Source organism: Sus scrofa, chromosome 1, assembly GCF_054392235.1.
Source record: "Sus scrofa isolate SSC_HxYL_T2T_F1_AM1 chromosome 1, Sscrofa_HxYL_maternal_Yorkshire_Landrace_v2.0, whole genome shotgun sequence".
In the NCBI taxonomy this organism is placed as follows: Eukaryota; Metazoa; Chordata; class Mammalia; order Artiodactyla; family Suidae; genus Sus; species Sus scrofa.
In genome coordinates this window covers 127544776-127568938 of record NC_139383.1, presented here as the reverse complement: position 1 = coordinate 127568938, position 24163 = coordinate 127544776, and the positions used below count along the sequence as shown (strand labels likewise).

Below are 24163 nucleotides of genomic sequence, written 5' to 3'. Positions count from 1 at the left end.
CATACATTATAAGGTCAATGTCACTACAAATTTTTATAACAGATCAAATTCAAGGGTCCTAATTCTCTATATCTAAATTTTACTACTAGATTATGTGTAGTACATAGTAGGTATTTTAAAATACACATTGAACTTTATTATATTATCAATAGATAATTAAATAAAATGCAGCTTCCAGGCTTTTTTAAAATCCAAGATTGACCTAAGACAGACCCATTCAATTGGCTTGAAAATCTGGCAGAATAATAACTACTGTTTCTATTGTATAAATGATGGAAGTTAGATAAGGTCTCAACCTTGTGTTTTATTTGCCCTTATGTTAATTTTTGGAACACAAATAGTGCTATTGTGGTAAATATTTACTTCTTTTCTGCACCTTACACTTAAAATATCTTTTACAAATTACAAATATTCGTGATTCTGCTAATTCACAGAACAAGCCGAGACAATCTGTTGGCACAGATATTATTCACATTTAAAAGATAGAAGTGAACAGGCTAGAGGTGATTTATTGGGAATTAGAGCTTAGGGCCATCCTTTGGTTCAGTTTTCTTTCTGTTACACTTTGATGTTAGCCAAGTAATAGTAATTATTATTCATTGAGCATTTATTGTGTTCAAGGCCCTGTGCTAAGCACTTTACCTGTGCTATCTCATGTATCTTCACAAGAACTATTAAAGGAAACCCTATTACTAATGTCATTTTATAGATGAATAAACTTAGGCTCAGAGAGTTTGGGTAACTTGTGACAAAGTTCTAAACCTAGGAAGTAAAAGAGATGGGTTTTGAAATTATGCAAAAATGTTTAACCATCACACAGTGCTGGATAATTGATTGTGCCAGATACCACAGAAAAAAACTGGAGATGATTGGAAATAGTGTAGGTGAAAGAAATAGGTATGTATGGACATGATATTTTTTCTAAAATAACATTTTAAATTATAAAATTAAGACTTTGTCATTATGTAAATAAAACCCTTACTCCTGTAAAGTTAAAGCTTCCTTTCTCCCCTCCAATTACATTATTGCAGACCAGTCCATGTTCAAGTAGGAAGGAATGTTCTCTGGAGTGGATTTATATTTTATAAGATGGAATAGGCCATTTTCATGCCCCATTCACTCAGACCTGTTCTCTATTTGTATCCAGGTAACACCTAAGCATCTGTCCACTCAAGGATATCATCCACCTTGGACAGGCCAGCCTGTGTAAATCATACTTTCCAGTTGCCTGGTTATCATTACTAATGTATTAGAATGCTTTCTGTGCATCTTTCAAGCCAGTGAGCCTCAATTTTCTTATTCAACATGTTGTCTCTAGAAATTAGGCTTCTTGTTTAACGTGATCTTTCTCCTCTGCTTCAGGCTAGTTCTTCAGGGTCTCCATTACAGGCTGCCCATCAGTCACTCTCACTGATGCTGAAGGCAGTGGCGTGAGGATTTAGATTAAGAAAGTTTTCTTTTTCTTTTTTCTTTTTTTTTGGTCTTTTTAGGGCCACACTCTTGGCATATGGAGATTCCCAGGCTAGGGGTCAAATCAGAGCTACAGCTGCCAGCCTACACCAGAGCCACAGCAGTGCAGGATCCCAGCCATGTCTGCAACCTACACCACAGCTCACAGCAGTGCCGGATCCTTAGCCCACTGAGCAAGGATAGGGATTGCACCCGCAATCCCATGGTTCCTAGTCAGATTCGTTTCCACTGCACCATGACGGGAACTCCTAGTTACATATATCTTGATCCAAGTGTCAAGTTGAACCAAGTAAGACTAGGTTCTTGAGTTCCACCACTGTGATACTCTGTGCTGTTCAACTTCCCATAACAGTGTGAGACTCACAAGGATGACTGATTTCTGAAGCAAGAAACACAATAATATGTTAGATCCACATTGCTACTGATTTACACACAAAGAAACTATGGCCAAAATATCCTTCAATTTTTCCTCTCTGAATCTAAAACTTTGACCTGGGTCCAGATACTCACATTTTTCTCTACCTATTACGTCATTAAAATGCATCCTGTCTTCAAAGCGCTTCTTCTGTCTAATGGGAAAATAGTAACTTATGAATATGTTAGGTTACATAGCAAAAGGACTTTGCAGATGTGGTGAACAATTTGAGATGGGGAATATCCTGGGTTAACTAGGTGCACCCAACATAAGCAGAAGTGTTTTTATAAGGGAAAGAGGAAGGCAGAAGTGTAAGAGGAGGAAATGTGGAGTGATTTTTCTGGGAGAGGACCACAAGCCAAGGAATGAGGGCAAGCCTCTAGAATCTGGAAAAGGCAATGGGCAGATTCTCCCCTGGAGTTTCCAGAAGAAATTTAGGCTTTCTGACACATAGATTTTAATCCTATAAATTCCTATTTTGGACTTCTGACTGCTAGAACTGGGAGGTAATAAAATTTGTGTTGTTTTAAGCCTCTAAGTTTGTGATAAATTGTTACAGCAGCTGTAAGAATCTACTAATGCCCAAACATTCATTACCACTCCGTTATCCTGGTCATTGCCTAAGACTCTCCATTTTATTCATCCATTTTTTTTCCACACATTCTCATCCCCAGATTGCTCTGTGCTTCCTCTGTGGACCTAACCTTCCATTGATCCCCTTCTTCTCATATCTTTCCACTAAGTTCTCAGGGTTTTCTATTTGTCATACACAAACTCCCCAGTGTTCTCAGGCTTTCCACCAAATGCATCCCTGAACTGTTGGTTTTAACTGTGAAATACTCTTTTCCTGAGGATACCAACACCCCTGTAAGTCTCTCAAGATACCTTTATTTTTCTTACATCCCAAGTATCTCACTTCCAAAAATGTACATTTTCCCAAATTTTATATTTCTACCCTTGTATAAAAATCCCTGGTCCTTATAGACTACTTGTAATATTTGGCCATACCACTCTTGACTTCTTGTCACTCTCATTTTCTAGACTGATAATAATTTCCCCCTCACTTATTGAAGACACTAAACCTTGGACTGCTTAATTGGATCTCTGCAGCAAGTTCTGTTCTCATCTTAGGGGAATTGAGAATTGTTCACAGTCTGTTCCAGCCAATCCATCTGTTGATCTCTGATACTCCAGTAACCTTTGCCTCTACTCCAGCCATTCATTCCCAAGGGCTACTCTGGACCTTCTTATCACTTGGAATTTCCCCTCTGAAATGTTGCATTCAAATGTACTATAAACAACTGAGTTTAAAAAAATTAAAAGCAAAAAATACCACAATGCATTCTGTAACCCCACCATGCCCCATGCCAGAGGAGACACCTGTTCTTCCTTTCATGATACCTTGCTCAGTAAATGGCAGTACCATCCACACATGAGCCCAAGAAAGACACTTGGGTCCCATCTTTAACTCTACCTCTGCCACCCAATTTCCACATCCAACAGATCTCTGTAATTTGTTGTGTTTACATGATCTCTGAAGCCTGTCCTTTTCTCTCCAGCCCCACCATCACTACCCTAAATAATCCTTCCTCTGGATTATTGCTAATCTCGAATTGTTCTCTCTCCAGCTCATTCCCTTATACCCACTAAACTCAGTTCTTTTCAGGTTCAGGTTTTTTGTTCTTAAATACATTTTGACCATGTTACTTCTCTGCTTTAAATCCTTTTGAGAGTTTCCCATTGCCTTTGCAGTAAAGTTCATTTTAGCCTATTCTTAATGATTTACTGCTGTTTACCCAAGTAACTTCACCTGGTGTCCCTGCCACACACCATCTGTCCTCTTCTGCCATCCTCCACACACTCAGACGTAGGTTGTCCTGAACTATTTCAGTGTTCCAAACCAATTTGGCCGTCAGTGTCACCACCAAGCTTTTCTACCTGTTTTCTTTAGCAATAACTCTGTTTCACTCCTTTACTTACCTGATGACACTACACATCCTTCAGATCTTAGCTAGCCTATTACTTTTTCTGAAAAGCCTTGCTTTATTTCCCATTCTTCCCCCTCATCTCATCATTGAGAAAGACTCCTTTTCCATGAGCAACCTGTACTTACATCTGTCCTAGCACTTGTCATACTCTACTGCAAATGTTTCTTTAGTTATCTCTCTAGCCAGTTCATAAACTTGAGGAACTGACTGTCCTACTTTAGTCTAGAAGCCTCAATGCATTACACAGACAATCAGCAATTTTTGCTAAAGTGACAAATTATCTAAGTATAGATTTGTGTTCCTAAATATGTTTTCTCACTTTTATTATCTTTATTAATTAAGGCTTATATTTATCCTAATTGGAGCTAATCTTTCACATATATATTAAATAGTGTCTTTATGCCTATTTGCTAGGTGGTTCATTTTATCTATTCGTATTAGCATATGCACTTCTTCTCATAACCTGTAGTTGACCCACACTGGCTTACGGACATGGCATTCTAATTCATCTATCCATCCATCATTGGTCCTGTCTTAAACCATCCCCAACCACCCAAGAATTTCCTGTGCATCCTGCTCTAGCTCGAGCAGCTGAACACAGGTGTCTGTATGGTTCCTGAAATAACCCAACTCCACCATAATCAACAATCCTATTCACCATCAAAGAAGCCAAGGACCAACTCATAATTTTTTTCTTGGTTAAACTGAAACCCCATCTGCCTGCACAGTGGCTGGAAATCACCTCTGCAGACCACTGTGCTCTTAGCTGTTCTAAGAAACATTGATTCAAAAACTTTTTGTCCAATCACGGAGAGAATGGAGATTACCAAGAAACTCGAAGGAACTATTCTTATTACATGATAAAGAAACTAATGTCAATCTCCTTGTACATAGAATGAAGAGGCTCTAAACCTTTCCATGTAAGAAAAGGTATTCCTTTTCTCTGCAGAAATATCCCAACTCCCACTTGATAGGTGAGGTGCTGTTGGTTGATAGATGACAAGGAAGTTCTTATGAATTTACTGGAATTTTAAATAAATGTATTCATTATTAAGCAAAGGAGCAATTAACATGTTTTTGAAAAATTATAGTACATACATGTGTATTAAATATGAGTATATGAACTTGCAAGGTCTCCCAAGCTTAAGAACTGCCCATAGTTTGATAGTTTTTTTAAGTTAAAAAACCATTAAATCTCTTCTACCACTAACATCCTCTGATTGTATTAGCTGCAATTATTTCTGCTTATTAGTTAGACAAGAGTTTCTCAGTTTCTTTAGTTCAGCATCTCCTAAATTTTGTACCATGAAAATCTAATTGTTGATTGACAGAATTATTTCAAGGCAAATAATTTTGGGAAATGTACATAATATTGTCCTCTTACAGGTGTTTTGTGTATATATTCATTTAAGGGCTCTAAGAAATAGGTCAGTTTTTAATCCAGAATTTTCCAAACCTATTTTTCCATGGGGTAGTTTTTCCCCCATGCAACACTTATTAACATAGCATGGAGCACTGATTTGAGAAAACACAGTTCATAAACACTTTACTGGTGGGCAGAGCCCTATCAGCCAAGGAAACAGATGATCCAAGAATGCCATGTCCCACTAGTTATTGCAGGCATTTTGTATTCATCCTGAGGTGGGGACTAAGGCTGAGTAGATGTGTATGACAATCTGAAAGATTTTGATCCGGATATGTGGCCATCCATGCAAATCACATACTCACTGAACCAAATTCAGGGCATTGTCAGATCCTGAAAAATCCATTTGGTCTCCCAAATTACAGTATAGTTTCAAATCTTTCTGTCCTAAAGACATAACATGTTCTGTAGTTTCTCATGTGCTGACCCGTAAGAAGTGCAATTCACGTAAGGAGGCTGATTCTACACCAGCAAAGAGAAGCGCCCCTTTTCTAAAAATAGTGCTTTCAATGGGTTTAATAAATTTTCTACACAAACACCTGGACCTTCTTTGGGATTCTAGAATGTACTAATCCACATATTTTTTCCAGAATAAATGCAAGGGGTCTCAGTCATATTACTGGTTCAGCACAGACACACTTAATATCAGAGGCAGGCTGGCGAGGAGATGAGGAAACTCTTCTGGATGTTGTAAGGTCAAAAATTGGAAGAAGCCACAACTCACCCTTGGGAAGGATTAAATACACTGACATCCTCCAAACTGATTTGCCTACATAAGACCACATGTTAATGAGGCAGACCAGTTACTCTAATTCCTTGTTACTATTCTAAATGCAGAGACCTTTTCACAGTAAAGAGGTGGGACCATGGATTCAAATGAGCATTGCTTACTTATGGCTTGTCACTCATCCTGCCTAGGCCAGTGTCCTCAGAGCTATTTATAAATGCTGTCATCTAAACCACACCAAAAAGAACTGGACATTCAAAGAGCATAGCTCTCAGGAAAGGAAGTGAGTTTTCTTCCCCTATTTACCCATATCTCTGAATAGAGGTGCACAAATGCTCTTAGCCAGCAGAGTGTAAGCACTTAGATTTCTTCTTGGGGTAGATATTTCTAAGTACTCTAAAATTTATATTATTTTAAGGCTCCCCTAAAAAATGTCTCACTCACTTTTCAGGATTGTTCTCCTCAGTAACACTGAAACATTATTTATGCCACAGATATAAGATCTGTAGATCTCAACTTTGTCCAAATTGTGAGTTGGGAAGGGGAAAATAATGGCTTCACACCTATTAAGCTTTATCAAAAGGTAAAGTTCATGCCTAAATGAAAGGAATATTTGGGGGTATGTTTATATGATAACTCATACACAATGCTTTGGTGTAATCATCTAATATACCTCGCTAATAGGTAAAGGAATGCATAAGTGGAAGGGTAAGATAGTAAATACATTAGGCTTTGGAGGCCATATGGTCTATTGAAACTTTTCAGCTCTGCCATCGTAGTGTGAAAATAGCAATATATAAATGAATGTTTATGATTGTATTCTGTCTGATAAGTTTTTATCTATAGACAACACTGAAGTTTGAATTTCATATGATTTTTATGTCATAAAATATTATTCTTTTGAACACTTTTTTCAACAATTAAAGCATGTAATTGTGGGTTAGTATGACACCCCCCCACCTACATTCTTCGTAGGTGGGGGGGGTCATACTAAAACAGGTATCAGCAGCATTTGGCTCCTAGCCTGTTGCTTCTTGACCCCAGCTTTAACTCGAAAATAAAACATACAACCTCTTTCCTTACATTTCATTTTCAAGTTCTTTACCAACATGAACTCACCCCACCTGATCTGACAAGAAGATAAGTAGAATCATGAAAGCACATGTAGAACAGATACTGCTGTATGTGAATCCTAGGAATTTCAGATTTTACTTTTATAAAATTAGAAGAGTATCTAGAAGAAGAAAAATCAAGACATCAAGACTATTTTCCTTACAATATATACTTTGAAAAAGATTGCTGTGATTTTTCTTGTATTTTGCTACTCTTAGAACTGGTTTTTTTTTTTTTCCCCAGAAGAATGTACTTCTAGGTTTATATTGGATTGTGCATTTTGCTTTCTAACAAATGAATATTTGTTATTCATAGCCATAGAAAATCCCATAATGAAAATACTTTTTCTGATTAAAAAAGCTATATTTGTTTATTTTAGACTATGTGAAAAATGTGTAAGAGCATAGAATTCTTCTAATTCAAGAAAGATTGCTTTTCAAAACAAGATATTTTTGAAGTCTTCTCTCATGTGTTTATAGCAATTATATAAAGTTTTTTCTATTGGCAAACAAAATGTCAAATAAAGTACTTGGTTATTTGGCTGGAAAGCTTATAGTTTAACCCTGCGTGTAGATTCAGGGTGAAGCAAAGGTCTCTAATGCTAAATATTTGTTGGTAAACATTGCTCCATCAGCTACTTGGAAATCAGTTTCCATTGGATTGGGTAAAGCCTGCTAACCAAACAAAAAGCAATTGAGCCACCAGTCAGAAAACAGCCTCTGTTTTTGTTTTTGTTTTTAATCTTATTTTATTGGAATATAGTTGACTCACAATGTTTTATTAGTTTCAGGTATACAGCAAAGTGAGTCAGTCATAATATAAACAACTTCTGTTTTTATTCTTTCTATGTTTATAATGCATCAATTTGTCCCCGGCCTCAATCTTCCCACCCTCTGCCTCCCTTGGTATAAAAAGTCTTTGGCTTGCAAAACAACATTGGTGAGTTTATTAATAATACATCTTGTGACAGGCTCACTCTGAACTTCAGGCCACACAGGTCTTCATTCTTTGAGAAGGTCCCTTCTGTGTGACTGTGGCTTCTTTTAGTCCCTTTGCTTGTTGGTAGGTAGCTCAAAGCAGCACCCCTGTGGCTTCCCTTTAGTGGGAATATGAACACTTAGGGCAAAGCTGTGGACTTACAGGGCTTTCTTAAAGCAAATTGAGTTCTTTAAAAAAAATAACAATACTTCTTTGCCTTTGAATCCCTCTTCTCTGCCCCCAACCCACACCCCCAAATCAGACAGGCCAGATGTTTGTGAAAACTGCAGTTTCCGCAATCAAAAGTACAACATTTACCATAGCTTTTATCAAAGATTTCAATTCCCCTCATCTTAAGGAAAATGACCCTTTTATTTTGTTGTGGACATAAAATTATGGCCCTGGGAAAATTGGAAGCATTTCTGTTGAGGGAAATCAATTTTCTCACTGCCATATATGATCAACATGTCACAGCCATCACCCAGATAATAATAGTAAAGTACAAGTAAAATGGCTGGTAATACTGGCTTTAAAGGTAGGAAAAGATAGAAGCAAGATAACACTCCCTACCCTTTTTAAAGCATGTTTGCAAAAAGAGAAAAAAAAGAAAAAAAAAAAAAGAAGAAAAACTCTATTTTTGTTCTTAAATTTTCTTCCTCCCCATCCCATTTTCTTCCCTTTGCTGTGCTTTCTAGAATATAAGTATTTTATTTTGTGTACTAATCAACTAAAGCATTAATGAAACTGTAGAGATACGTGTTCTTCCTGGAAAAGAGTAAGCACTTTATGTGTAAACCACTCTGGCTCCTTTTCAATCATCCTGTTAATGGGTGGCTAATTGTCAAAAGATGTGACCAGAGTGAGATGACCCAAGAGTGTGTTTAGGTAGGAGGCAACAGGGAAAGTACAGAAGCAGCTTCTTAATTTGGATCCTGCAAACAAAAGGAAACATCAAATCTGACCTCGCTGCTGGAGTGTTAATGGCTTTCTCCCCATCGCCCCCTGCCACTTAGCATCTTTTGTGCCCCACCCTGGGAAGCTTCCCGGCAGAAGTGTGCATTAGCAGAACTCTACAGTTACAAAATGCTGCTTACTACAGACAAGGGAGAAAAACCTTCAGAGTGATTAAATGTTCTTTGGACAAACACATCCACAACCATAAAAGTGCCATTTTTGTTTCAGGCACGCCTCAAGCAATGTCCCTGCTGTGGCCACCAGCACAATGGAGTGTTGTATCTAGAATGTCACTGGGGCCCTTCAAAGAGAATCCAAACACTGTCTCTCTTTATAGGAAAGTTGTCCCCACACATGAATATGGAAAACTAAAATTGTTAATTCAGGCAAAGACTATAATTGATAAAGCAGCAGACCAGATTTTTGAAAACTTTAAATATTTTAAATAATGTAACCATTTGCAAACAAACAAACAACCCCCCTCCAAAAAAAATCCAATTGCTTGTTTAGGGATGAAAATGAGAGAAGTGGGAATGAGAGGAAAAACAGCAACAAAATCCAGGCTAAGGGAATCTTGAGGATACGGTAAATGTATCTGCACAAAGATGTTCAGAGAAGTATTATTTAGAATTGAAAATAACCTATATGTCTATCAGTAAAGCATTTTAAAATGACAAACTATGGTGTATACATTTGGTAATATATTTTACAGCTTTTAGAAATACTGGTTTGACAGCAAAAAAGCCAATCAATCAATGGAAAAATGGGCAAAAGACCTGAATAGACTGTTCTCCAAGAAAGATATACAGATGGCCAGCAAACACATAAAAAAATGCTCAACATCGCTGATTATAAGATAAATGCAAATCAAAACTACCATGAGATACCACCTCACAACAGTCAGAATGGCCATCATTAATAAGTCCACAAATAAGTGCTGGAGGGGCTGTGGAGAAAAGAGAACCCTCCTGCACTGTTGGTGGGAATGTAAACTGGTACAGCCACTATGGAGAACAGTTTGGAGATACCTTAGAAATCTATACATAGAACTACCATATGACCCTGCAATCCCACTCCTGGGCATATATCTGGACAAAACTCTACTTAAAAGAGACACATGCACCCACATGTTCATTGCAGCGCTATTCACAATAGCCAGAACATGGAAACAACCCAAATGTCCATCAACAGATGATTGGATTCGGAAGAGGTGGTATATATACACAATGGAATACTACTCAGCCATAAAAAAGAATGACATAATGCCATCTGCAGCAACATGGATGGAACTAGAGACTCTCATCCTGAGTGAAATGAGCCAGAAAGACAAAGACAAATACCATCTGATATCACTTATAACTGGAATCTAATATCCAGCACAAATGAACATCTCCACAGAAAAGAAAATCATGGACTTGGAGAATAGACTTGTGACTGCCCAACGGGAGAGGGAGGGAATGGGAGGGATCGGGAGCTTGGAGTTATCAGACACAACTTAGAATAAATTTACAAGGAGATCCTGCTGAGTAGCATTGAGAACTGTCTAGATACTCACCTTGCAGCAGAACAAAGGGTGGGGGAAAAATGTATACATGTAAGAACAACTTGATCCCCATGCTGTACAGCAGGAAAAAAAAAAGAAGTACTGGCTTGGGAAAAAAATAAAGCTTAGAGAAATATGAGAAAAACTTAATGGTTTAAGTTTAAAAAATAATAATAGTTGTATCTATGGAGAAGTGCATTCTCAGGAGAACATACCAAAGAGAATGTTATGGTTCTATTGGATGGTGGTATTATGGGTGAAATGTATTTTCCCTTATCTTCCAATTGGGAGTGATTTGGACATTATATCAGTTAAAAAAAATTAGGCAGAAATAAACCCTGAGAAACTCTGGTGGGCAAAGAATATCATTTAATAAAGAGATAATTTTTTTCAAATTTATTAGAATTTGTTAATTCTACATTTGTCCAGTATTTAAGTGGTAAATGGGAATAAAAGGACCCAGTTTTTAGCCCAGAGAGGGCTATCACTCTGCTGCTAATAGCAATACTCCCAGTCCCTCCCAACTCAGTCTTCAAAGTGTTGTATGCCTCTGTTGCTGCTGATATCCACAGGGAAAGTGACATAGAATTTGGATATTCTAGATAATGCCTAATGCTCAATGACTTGTAAGTAGATAACGTTTGTACTCGAAGTGCAAAAAAATACTGATTTTTTTTCTTATTTATTTTGTAACTTTTTTCCCAAACCTACCTTTCCTGTACTGGTTACATGAATAGTTCATCTGCAAGTTTATTTTTAGATAAACCTCTTTTTTTCAAAGGCCAAGAGTTGGCTGATGTATCCATATCCCAACCCATTTCCCATTTGCACATCCCAAAATGAGTGGGTTATCTTCAGGTCAGGTTGCAAGTCCTGCATCAGGAAAATACCCATCCTAACGGGGAAGACTTTGGTGCCTGTTAGCCCACTTAGCACTGTGGCTGGTGAAGCTCTCAGCACTCCAGACATTAGGATGGACCATGTGTTGGAAAAGATCAAACTCAGTGGCTTATTGGAGTGGAATGGTTGGGAGAGAGGTGTTCAAAGAACGCTTCTTGTCAGTAAAAGCACATCGATAAAAATAAATCAATGCCCACTTGTTTTCTAGGAATCTGCTTCATATTCAGCAAAGGCTCCCATTATGCTGCATTTCTATTTGAGTAGCCTAGAAAAGATGTATTTTAAGCTAGAGCAAAATATCCTGAAGAAAAGCATTATTCTGAGATATTGAATCTTCTTTTATGCACCAAAAGCATGGATAAACTTAGCTATAAAGAAATAAAAATGTTCTGTGATTTGAGAATTGAATTGTGAAGGAATTGCATTGAATTGGATAACTTGCGTTTGATTCTTGATTTACTATTTGAACTTTTATGTGACTCTGATTATATCTTCCCTTATTAGGGCTATAGCTTTGTTAATTATAAAAACAAAAGGGTTGAACTAGATCAGGGGACTCTATATGGCACATACACCACCACTCATCCATGCAACATTTGTAACATACATTGCTAATCAATTGTGGCTCTTTCCTGCTGATCCTGGTTGAGTCCTTGAATCCTTCATTTGACAGTGCTCCTAGCAGCCGTTATTAATTGATAAGTATAGACGTAATGGATAAAATTTTCCCATTATAGGTCAAAATAATTTCCTAGATCCCTGACCCTCTATGACCTTATGTAAGTTCTTTCTCAACCCACAATAGAACAAAATAAGGCAACTGCCATTATATATCTAGACACATAAGTCCATTGATATTCTATACAATTCAAATTAACTTTGCTCCAAAGTTAAATCCAAGCATTTCCATGTTTTAAGAATTGTTGTGATGAAAATACCAGCTTATCCAAATGCTGTTTCCCTTTTTAGTAGCCAGCTTGTATGGACGGCAAGTGTTTGTTTGTCATGGGTTACCTGGAAGTCCTCACCATACTTATCCTATATACTAAAGGTATGAGGACAAGAAATATTAATTCTTCTAAGCATAGGTGATATTCATTAATAGAAATTTTAATAGTTGATATACAATGTTATGCATAGTTTTATTTTCTCCCTAAATCTAAAATAAAACAGTAATATTTTTACCTCTTTTATGATCTGTCATGGGTTTCAGAATCCGACTGAACTGTTGCATTATGTGCTCAGGCCATGAAAACCACATCCCTTCCCCAAAACCTGAGGTTGCTCTACTGTTTCATTGGGTCCAGACTTATTACTTGGTGCTTTATAAGCCTATTATTAGTTGGATTTATTACTGTGCCCTTGTGTTTCCTTATTTATCTTCGCATTTTTGTTCCACTTAGAGAGACCTGCTTATTGTATCTTTGCCCCAGACCTGGAAGGAACAGGAGGGAAATGAGGAGACTGGGGTGCATAATCTAAAGAGGCATGCTCTCAGAATCATGTTGAGTGTCCCCTTAAATGTTATACCATATGTGTTTCACTTTTCTTATTCTAGTTCTGGCCTTACCTTGTAAATAACTAAAAACAACTTTTATGTCTTTACTGCTTTTGAGCTCTTCAAAGCCAATTCACATGCATGATCTAATTTTATTTTGTCCGCACTTAGAAAGGCCGATGTTATCATTTTCCCCATTCTACAAGGATGAGAAAATTTGGTTTCCGAAAGTTAAAATCAAGGAATATCAGAGTAAGAACTTGATGGCAATCTTCTGAATTGGAGCAGAATGTTCTTTCCGATACAATGAGACTTAACCTCCTTTTCTATGCTCTAGGACAAGGCATGCCTTTCTCTTCCTTCAAAATCCACACTTTAAGCTATTAAGATTGAATTATTTCATTTATTTCAATATTTCCCCCATATCCATTATTCCTCACTTGTTTTGTAAATGTCTATGTTGTTATCTCTCATTTTTAAAAATCCTATTTCCTTAGTAGATTAGATACATTTTGAAGTGTAAACAATATATAAGAAATAAAATGGTATATTGTTACAGAGCCTGAACTTGTTAATGGACTTTGTGAGAGATAGAAATATTTGTTTTACAGCCAAGTTTATAGATGAGGTAACTGAGTGATGAGGAATGATAATGACAACTAGAATTTGTTGAGGACATCATTGTTGCAAGGACCATGCTAAGCAGTTAACATCCAACATTTCCAGCAATTTCATAACAACCCAATGAGATGGTTATTTTGTCCACCTATGAAAAATGAGAAAATTAAGCTTTAGGGAAAATGGCAAACTGTATAAGGTCATAGCACTCGTGAATGCCGGGGCCAAGATTTAAACCCAGGTATGATTCCAAAATACACACATCGGAGTGATTAGTCTAGGGTTGTGGAACCAGCAAGGGGTCAGGTTGGAACCTGGGCCTGATAGTTCTGACCCCAATCTGGTTCCTTTTTCATTGTCCTAGTCTGCCTGCAACTTTCAAAGATAGTATAGACATTTAATTTCTTTTTAGTTTAAATGAATTGTTTCTATATTAAGAATAATTTTGGTCTGTGTTTACTTTAGTGATTTAAAATCTTCTTACATACAGTTATAGTCTAAATAGAAACATGACAAACCTCTGTGTCTGCTACTTGCTTATAGAATGGTTGCAGTTTCTTTGGAGCATGCAGATATAAAAATGACTCAGTAGGGTGTGATCTTATGTCTATGCCTTGCAAGTTGAGAATCATAACAAGGCCTATGATAATTAAATACTGGTAGAGCTCCAGAGGCATAAAAAAGTGAGTTATGGAAAGAGTAGATCACAGGGATAACAAAGAAGGGGCGGGCCTGACTAGTATATACCAGCCTTCTTTCCTTTGGAGGTCTGCAGTGGCCTCGCAGTGCATTTCAGCACAGAACTCCAGGCAGCTAGACCATGGTTAGCCCTAGAGAGGAAAGCTATTTGGCATCCTGGACTGTGGAGTGGGAGAGACTTAGTTCCCAAACCTAGAAGAGCTACTCATTGGCTGAGTGGCCCCAAGAAAGTTACTTAACCTTGGAACTCCTCAGTCAGGTTATTATTCAATAGAGATAATGAAAGTACCTTCTTTCCAGAGTTGTTGTGAGGGATAAAATAAGATACATGCAGCAAAGGATCTGAATCAACATTAATTATCCTTGAAAAGAAAGCAGAGACAATCTCTATTTAACTTTTTTTGCAATTAAAAAATCATCCAGAAAATAAAAAATAATAAAGAAGACTCCAATATCTCTCCAAATATACATTTTTTTAAATTTATGGGCTTAATCAGAATAATTATGAGTTGTGGCGCTCCTGTCATGGCTCAGAGGTTAATGAATACGACTAGCATCCATGAGGATGCGGGTTGGATCCCTTGCCTTGCTCAGTGGCTTAAGGATCCAGCGTTGCCATGAGCTGTCGTGTAGGTCACAGATGTGGCTTGGATCCAGTGTTGCTGTGGCTGTGGTGTAGGCCAGCAGCTACAGCTCCAATCAGGCCCCTAGTCTGGGAACTCCATATGCTGAGGGTGTGGCCCTAAAAAAAACAAGACAAAAAAAAAAAAAAAAAAAAAAAAAAAGGAATAATTCTGAGTTTTCAGAGTTTTTTTTTTTTTTTTTTTTTCTTTTTAAATGTGTGATATCATCAGTTCATGGGATCTAGTGTCAGCCAGACTTAGGTTTGAGTTACATTTCTGTGGTCATTTACGTGGTAAGAGTGAATTGCTTAACTTTGCTAAACTTCAATTTCCTTGTCTATAAAACAGGGATAACATTACCTATATCATGAAATTATTATGAGAGTAAAAAAAGGCAAAGCATATATGCCATAAACCATTTGGTAAATATTCATTGTAAACATTCCTGCAAGGCAGGTCCCTAAGGGGCACCTGTGTACATTCCAGTGAAAGGAGACATCTGGCCATGACACTGCACTTTGAGCTTGTCCTGTTTTGCGTGGCCATTGTGCTAGCTCCTGTTTACCAAAGGCTGATGAAGTTACTCAGTTCTTGTCCTTGACTACTTCCTGGCCCTTGTGCAATATCTCCTGATTTGAGGTTGGGTTCCTGCATATCATGTAACTGGCCACAGCAGAAGTAGTTATGCTTTAACTTCCTTTAGTACTCAATGTTATGAACTATCAAGTGGAAAGAGACTGAAGGGACTAGAGGTCAGGGTTAGAGAATATCAGGTATCCTGTTCTGCCTGATCTTTTGTATTTGATTCAGTAATTACTGATTACCTACCATATAGCAGACTCTAAGGATATAAACAGGACATGTCTCCTACCTCAGGGAGCTTAGAGCTTGGTGATGCTGTGAGAATAAGTTTTCACTTTTATGAACAGTTACACAAAAATTAAGCTAGATATAACAATTCCTTCAAAAAAAAGTGTATTAAGTGTTCATATGTCAACTTCAAGGAGAATAAAAGTATGTTTACTCAAAAGATCCATTGAACTTAAAGAAAATAAATATTTCTTTAAACAGAATTAAAAGGTACCAAGACAGGAGTTCCCTCGTGGTACAGCAGATTGAGGATCCAGCATTGTCCCTGTACGAGCTTGGGTTACTGCTGTGACACAGGTGCAGTCCCTGGCCTACAAACTTCCACATGCTGTGGGTGTGGCCAAAAAAAATCTACCAAGACATATGCACACTTTAATATATGTGTATAATTTTTATTAAATATATATGAAAGTTGAAAATAAAAATTTTTGTCACATACATGTGTACATGCCATAACTATAAAGCTCAGTGACTTTTCACAAACTGGACACTTATGTAAATATTATAGAGATTAAGAAACAAGACCTTACTGGCACTCTAGAATCTGTCCATCAGGCGCTTTCTGGTCTCCACCCCCACGGTAACCAATATCTTGTATTCTAATAAGATAAAATATATTTTTATATCTTTATAATTTATATAAGTAGAATCACATATTGTGGTGTGCAGATCTTAAAAACATTTTCCTGTCAAATTTCAATTCATTATTTGATGGTTCTTTGTTAATCTAAACCAGCCAAGTATGATCCACATGAGGCATATACTTGGAATAAAGTATTCTCAGGCTTGTGTAAAAATCGCCAACTCTTTCTACAAAGGATGATTCATTTGTACCTGAATGTCCTGATCTTGGAGGTTATACTTCAGAATGTGAACTCATTCATTAGAGAATGCTTTATTTGATTGAAGGCCAGGTACTCGCTTCCCAGCAACACAGCTTAAGTAAATGCCCAACTCAGACAGTCAACATTACTGTCTCAAAAATCTTTCATTCTGACATATTATCACACATTTGTCATTAGGGAACTGCATATTCACATATGTCCATAAATATTTGGTCTTTGTAGACCCAGGTTGACCTGCTTGAGAATCAGAAGGGGAAAAAAAATCTTATCTCTGTCCTTGGAAAAGGTACAATTAAATGAAGGGAAAGTTTGAATGTGGTCTCTGAGAGACTTTGTTTCCCTGAAAACAAAATAATTTTGCTCTAGTCAATCAATAACTCTGCTTGGTAAATGTGAATCTTAGGCTCAGAAAGAGGTTATCAGCCATAACATTTCTTAACACTTTCATAATGTTATCAGAAATTAAAAGGTAACATTTATCAAATATTTACAAATTGCGTGGGACACAGCACAGTGTAAACGTATGAATCTGATAATATCCAAGCTACAGTTTTAAAACAGATCCAAAAAAATCTCAAAAATGTTTGCTCTTCAGTGGTGCATTCTCCATCATGTAAAAATTTAACTATTGAGATGCTCTAATGACACGTGGAATGGGTCACACAAGGAAGAAGGTATCTCAGGTGAAAGGTCAGTATCAACACAGAGAGAAGAGATTGCATTAGGCAGCTTATGCCGACCAGGAAGGACACACATTTTCTAAATGCATATAGAAAAAAAATAACTATTACATAATGGAAAGTGTGAGACAAATATTATTTACTTCAGTTGATGACTTATGAAAATATGTCCTAAAACACGCACAAAATAAATCTCTCAATTGTCCTGTGGTCACTTCCATTTTCCTCTTTTGTTGTCTGTGGTAGCATTTCTTCGGGGCAGAAACTTCATTTATCTTCCTCCTTCCCCAGGCCCCTGGGCACTTTCAGGCCAGAGTCTCCACAGTCACCTCCCTCATAGTGGATTCTCTATTCTACTAATTAAAGATAGTCAAGAGAAGAAAGAGATAAGTAGGAAGAGGAAGAAGAGTAGAGAAGTATAAGCTGGGAAGCAACAATCTTCAAGAAAGAAAAAAATCATTAGATAGCAAAGGAGAGTCATAAAACCCCAACGCCTCAGTCTACACTCTCCCTTCTCCTGGTGAATTTGATGGCCCTGAATACTGCCATTCATTCCTTACCTATGCCCTGCAAACTCTGCTGTTGCTATAGTCTTTCACCTCTAGGCAACATGTGATGACCAGAGCCTGGGCAGAACTGCAGTAGATTTCACTTGGAGAATAAGAAGAGTAAGGAGTAGTTAGAGAGGTCTGAGGGGTTTAGACAAATGAAATGGCACTTTCCAAAACAAAATTTCCTACAGTAGATTTTTTTGGTAGTGCATTTATTTCTTGGCTTTCAGTTAGTTTATCTTGCAAGTTTCTTAGCTCTTTAAATCTGAGAACTGTGCTTAATTCCACAATGATGTCAGATGGCAGCTGGAAATTCAAGGTTGCATTGCAAAGATAATTGGAAATAAAGCCTAGATTGCCCTATAGAAATAGAACCAAAGAAAATGTTTCTTCTTAACATATAGCAAGTGAATTTTTATCAAATATAAGAAGAGGAATTAAGGGGCAAAGAGAACTAGAATTTGAATATCATGAGGCAGTGACCTTCCACAGAATAGGTATATGTGCGTTTTTTCATTTTATTACTTTGCTATGTGTTAACTATGGCAAGTTGTACAATGTAATTATTTTTATTTATGTGCATGACAAATTAATGAGATAAAGGACATTATAAGTTTTTAAAATTAGGCTGTAGAATGTATATCAGCTACCACTTCATTAAATTGGGCCTTTAGTGGATATTCACCCTGTGAATATGGGTGGGAAAAGGGAGAGCCTTAGAACTAATTGACTTCCTGCCCCAGGCACCCAAACATCTTTCTGCAACTCTGGATTTGTCCCTCAAGGATACTACTGCCAAAATGATCAACACAAGGTCCCAAAATAACAATTTATTCTGCCCAAAGGACATTGTGTCCTCAGTCTCCTGGCCAGATGAATTGGCACAATTACATCCTTCTCTCTTGCATTCCCCCTCAGGATATCCTAGGTGTCAGGGCTTTACATGTTGCGATGATTCAGAGCAAAAAATCTGCTAAGAGGGAAGACAGCACTACAAGCGTCTTCTTAGATTCTTAGGTCCAAACTGATGGAGCGAAACACAAATCCTCCATTGGTTTGTTTCCTTCAAAACTTCACTTCCCCTCAGGCATATTCACTGATCAAGTGGAGAGCTAAATCCTTTCCTGAGTCCTGACACAAATATGTTGGCGTTAACCAGCAAAGGCTCCACACTAGCCAATTTCAAGCCTTCTTTTCCATCTCCCCCCTCCCCCACCAAAAGTGAGTGAAAAAAGATCATTTCACAAATGCCAGTTTAATCTGCTGAGCTACATTTCTCTCTTTGAAGTAGTCTAATAGAGAAGAAAATACACATTAATTTCTGCTGTAGGAAATACAACTCTGTTTAACATAGTTTTTTGAAGATTATTGTTTACTTATTTTGCTTCTTTCACCTTAAAACTGTCTTCTCTCAGTACTTTTCTTTAATCAGAGTTCCTTTCACTCATTTTTCTTTCTGAATCAGATTCCCTGAGCTCTACATGAACAAACCCCTTCATCAGGAGATACCACAGCTCACTCTCAGTATGTTGAGGAACAGGTGAGTGTCTGCTGCAAAATCTCTTCTCCATGTAAAATAAGGTCAAGGTGAGGCTCTTAAAGTGGTGAAAGGGAAGGCAGTTGGTCATTTCCTCAGACAGAGGATCATATCCCACTCCCCTCATGATCCCCATACCATGTGTTAGGAGGTCTGACTCTGGCCCCACTCACACGTAGCCACTTGACCACTGCTTCTGACCATCAAAGATCTTCCTGCTACAGAATTATTCACCACCACCATTTAACTGCCATTTTAAAAAGATAATGCTGTTACTTTGTGGAAGGGGAGGTAGGGAGAGGAAAATAATTATTTCCGTTAAAAGTGAAAAATAAGAGCTATTTACCCAAGAACTTTTCTGTTGTTCTTTAAGATTGAAATCTTATTCACAAAATCTTGCAACAAAATACAGAAAGTGGCCATATCTACTCACTGTCCATTTCATCTTTGGTATACTTACCAAGAGGGACATAACATTCTATTAAACCTTAAATTTTAATGAGGATTAATTAGTTTGAAGGATTGCCCTCATTCTCCATTTGCTCATTTGTTCATTCATTCAGTCAATATTAATTATTTAGTGCCACTACTGCCAGGTGTGGTGGTAGGTACTGGAGAAATGACAAGAGAGTCAAACCAGGCACCTCTGTCTCTCTGTGTGAATGATAAAAGAGACATTAATCAACTAATCTCACAAATAAATATAAAATTACTAAGCCTTCCAAGGAGCAGGATGTGAGACTATGTTATAATAGGGTTATTTAGCCCAGTCAAGTGGTTAAGGAATACTTACCTGAGGAAGGGCCAGTTGATCTTGGATGGGAAGTAGTGGTACTAGAGGAAATGAAAGTGTGGGTGAATTTAAAAGAGGATGGATGAGAGGTAAGATAAGACAGAAACAGACCTTAAGGGACAGGATCATGCAAATCCTTATTAAGGGTCAGATGAGGCTTGCAACTTTATCCTAAGAGCAATGGAAAGCCATTGAAATGTTTTACACAGGAGAAATGATATGATATGATATGGTGACATGGTATATGAAATTATATGATTTGAAGTAATATAATATGATGAGGTTGGATTTCTCTGGATGAGGTTGGATTTCTCTGGGTGCATCATGTTGGAAGTGGTAAGAATACGCTATCAGGAGTTGTCATGGCGCAGTGGTTGACGAATCCGACTAGGAACCGTGAGGTTGCAGGTTCGGTCCCTGGCCTTGCTCAGTGGGTTAACGATCCGGTGTTGCCGTGAGCTGTGGTGTAGGTTGCAGAAGCGGCTCGGATCCCTCATTGCTGTGGCTCTGGTGTAGGCTGGCGGCTACAGCTCCGATTCGACCCCTAGCCTAGGAACCTCCATATGCCGTGGGAGCAGCCCAAGAAATGGCAAAAAGACAAAAAAAAAAAAAAAAAAAAAAAAAAAAAAAAAAAAATGAATGCACTATCAATAGACTGAAAGAGACCAGAAAGTTGATTAGTAGAGTTTATTTCATTTAGAAATCTTCATAGATTAATTAAATGTCTGATCCTTATGAGGTAAATCAGATCCTGATTCTTGTCTGACACACAATATAATTCTGCTAGTGGGGCCTGTATACCTTTTCCCACTCCTCCTAGTAGCTCCTTCCTTCCATTTCTTCAACAGATCATTTGTTTCTGCCACTTAAAAGCCAAAATCAGTTAGCTGACCTGTCTCAGAATCATTATTTGTAAAAGGGTTAATTATAGTCTCCAAGCTTTCCTTGTGAGGTTGATTATTATGAGTATAATCTGAAGTAAGTATAAGAAAATGCCTCATACACTGACACATATGAGATCAATGTAAGTTGGCATTATTTTAACATTCCTAATGATGCATATTATCCACCTTCTCTGGAAATTAACTGAGTTAGTCTGAATATTTTGGCCAGAAAAATTCAGATCATTTAATTAAGATACTCAAATTCCTAGCCAAGGCAATAATTAGTATAGAAATGAAAGCATGGCTAGAGAAAGTATTTGGGTGACTTCATAGTCTTAGCTTCAGATCTCTGGATGTGATTAGGCTATATCCCAATCCATTTACCAAGATGCAAATGTACGTGTAATAGCAGCAGGTGGGACTCACACCCTCAGAAGGCATCCTTCCACAACTATTGGGAGCTAGAAAGTCTCTAAGAACAAAGGGATTACATTAACGCTCCTTGGGAGACACTGGCATGGCCTCTAGTCTCCCCAGAAGAATAAGCAGAGCTCTGCTTAACCTCCAACTTCTGTTTGTGCAAGCAGGTTCAGGATTTAACCAAACAAACCTGCCGTAGCAGGGAATGGCCCATGAAGGAATGGAAGCAGGAAGCAGAAGAGCCAGGAGAAAGAATATAATGAAAGCATATCGAACTCATAAAGAGGCTTCCTAACCAAATTCTGTGAAAGACCAAGCTGTTCTAGGAATCAGACCCTTTCAGATATCTCTGTGCTTTTTCTTCTTGCCCTTTCCTCATCAAGTTTTGATGTAGCATTTGATAACTTTGGGAGAAGAGAGTGCTACTCATATTCTGGGAAGGGGGCAGGCAGTTATGTGCTTGTGTGTGCAGAGGAAGAGGGAGAAAAAAAAGGTAGGTGTAGGGAGCATCCCCATCATCTGTGAACATTGCCTGAAGTGCTCCAAGGATCATTTCTAACTTTACAATATTCTAGGTTCTCTCCTATGATCATTTCAAATGGTATTGGAAAAGTTCTTCCCAAAGCAGAGTGAATTCTAATGTATGATGACCCTGTCTAGATACCGCTTTTCTCTCCTGTTAGGTAATACTCCCTGGGTAACATTGAGGAGGTGCTCAAGGAATCGAAACCATGCATATAGGATAATTTGAGAGCAGGGAGGGCTTTTATGGTCTGAGAAGGTATGACCCTGAGACTCCTACTTCCTGCCTTTCAAAGAGCCTTCAGGGTTGTGTGTTTGTGAATCTATGTGTGTGTGGCAGGGATGAGGTTGCACATGCACCTTTGTAAGAGATGAAGTGTGTGTTCAGGTTTGCTCAGAGATCTTTTGGAAGTTTGACCGTCTATTGAATTTAATAAACATTCACTGATGTGGATGTAGTTTGAGGTCATGTTGAAGACAAGTAGGACTTAGGAGGCTGCTGGGAATTGACAAGACATTGCAAATAGAAGAAATAGCTGTAGGAATAAAATGCAATGCAAAATACAGAATTTGGACCAAAAAATCCAGTCAGTCAGTATGGCCGTAACTTTCTGAGCTGATTATAGAGGAAAAATAAGACTGGAAAACTTGATTATAGCCAAATTATAGGGGATTCAGAAATCTAGTCAGAAAAGGTAGAAGGACCATTTAGTCCATCATTCCAGAAATATTTATTGAGTATGACTTTATGCAAGAGAGTTCTAGGTACTTAAGGTACATCAGAGAAAAAATAGGTGAACATTCCTACCCTTATAGAATTTGCATTCTAGCAATGATAATCTACTGTTTTCTGCCATTGGCTCTTAATGTTCATAAATTAATTTAATCTTTACATTAACCCCATGAGGTTGGTGCTGTTTTCTTTTTATGGCTGCATCCATGGAATATGGAAGTTCCCATTCTAGGGATTGAAACTGAGCTGCAGCTGTGACCTTTGCTGCAGTTGTGGCAAGGCCAGATCCTTTTATCCACTATGCTAGTTTGAGGATCAAACCCGTGTGTTCACAGAGACCCAAGCCACTGCAGCCAAATTCTTAACCCATTGTACTATTATTAACCTGCTTTGACCGATAGGAATATTGAGGCACAGGGAGGTTAAGTATATTGCCTAAAGTCATAGAGCTAGTAAATGTGTAAAGTTGCTCTTAACTACTGCATTACACTAGTTGTAAGAGCACAAAAAGAGAATTTCAAGGTGGTATGTTGGGGGTGGGGACAGTGAAGAGTTAGCAATTGCAAGATTATACCATTCAATTCCATAGACTAGGTGGCTTAAACAACAGACATGTTATTTTTCACAGTTCTGGAGCCTGGAAGCCTGAGATCAGGGGTCCAGTATGGTAAGATTCTGTTGAGGGCTCTTAACAGTCACCTTCCTGCTGTGTCTTCAACGGTCTTTCCTTGGTTCATGTGTAGGATTCTTGTTCTTTTTTTTAACTACCTTATAGTGGTATGACTACATACAGAAAGCTTTGCATATGCATAATCACTATATACAACTTGATGAGTTTGGAAATAATTATCTATCTGTGAGGCCATCACCATAATCTATGACATAAATATATTCATCACCTCCAAAAATTTCCTCTTATCCTCTTTTATTGTTATTATTATGAAGAATAAGAACTAAAATAATCAAACTCATAGAAGCAGAGAGTAGAATGGTAGTTGCCAGGAGCTGGGAGGAGGGGGAAACAAAAATAAGGTGTTAGTCAAAGGCTACACGGTTTTCGTTATGCAAGATGAATAAGTCCTAGAGATAAACAGTGCAGTATAATGCCCATTACAATATTGTATTGTATACTTAACAGTTTGCTAAGAGAGTAGATCTTCCTGTGTTTTTTTCTTTTCATAAGGCAATCAAACTTGTTGGATTAGGACCCCACTCTTATGATTTTATTTAACCTTAATTACTCCTAAAAAGCCTTATCTCAAATACAGTCACATTGGGGGTTAGAGCTTCAACATATGATTTGGGAGTGGGGGATAATTCAATTCAGATCAAAATAAGGCTTTTTCAGTTCTCTGCTAATTGTCCATGCTTGCTCCCTG

The 24163-nt window shown here is 37.7% G+C and overlaps 1 protein-coding gene across 1 annotated transcript in view; it reads left to right on the top strand.

The window, feature by feature from the left end:
* The window catches only part of LOC110261071 (uncharacterized), an 856894-nt gene that overhangs the window by 447616 nt on the left and 385115 nt on the right, over positions 1-24163 (top strand). Inside the window, exon 5 of the mRNA XM_084969796.1 lies at positions 19361-19435. Within this exon, the coding sequence (XP_084825922.1) occupies positions 19361-19435 (75 nt within the window). The remainder of the gene's footprint in view (positions 1-19360; positions 19436-24163) is intronic.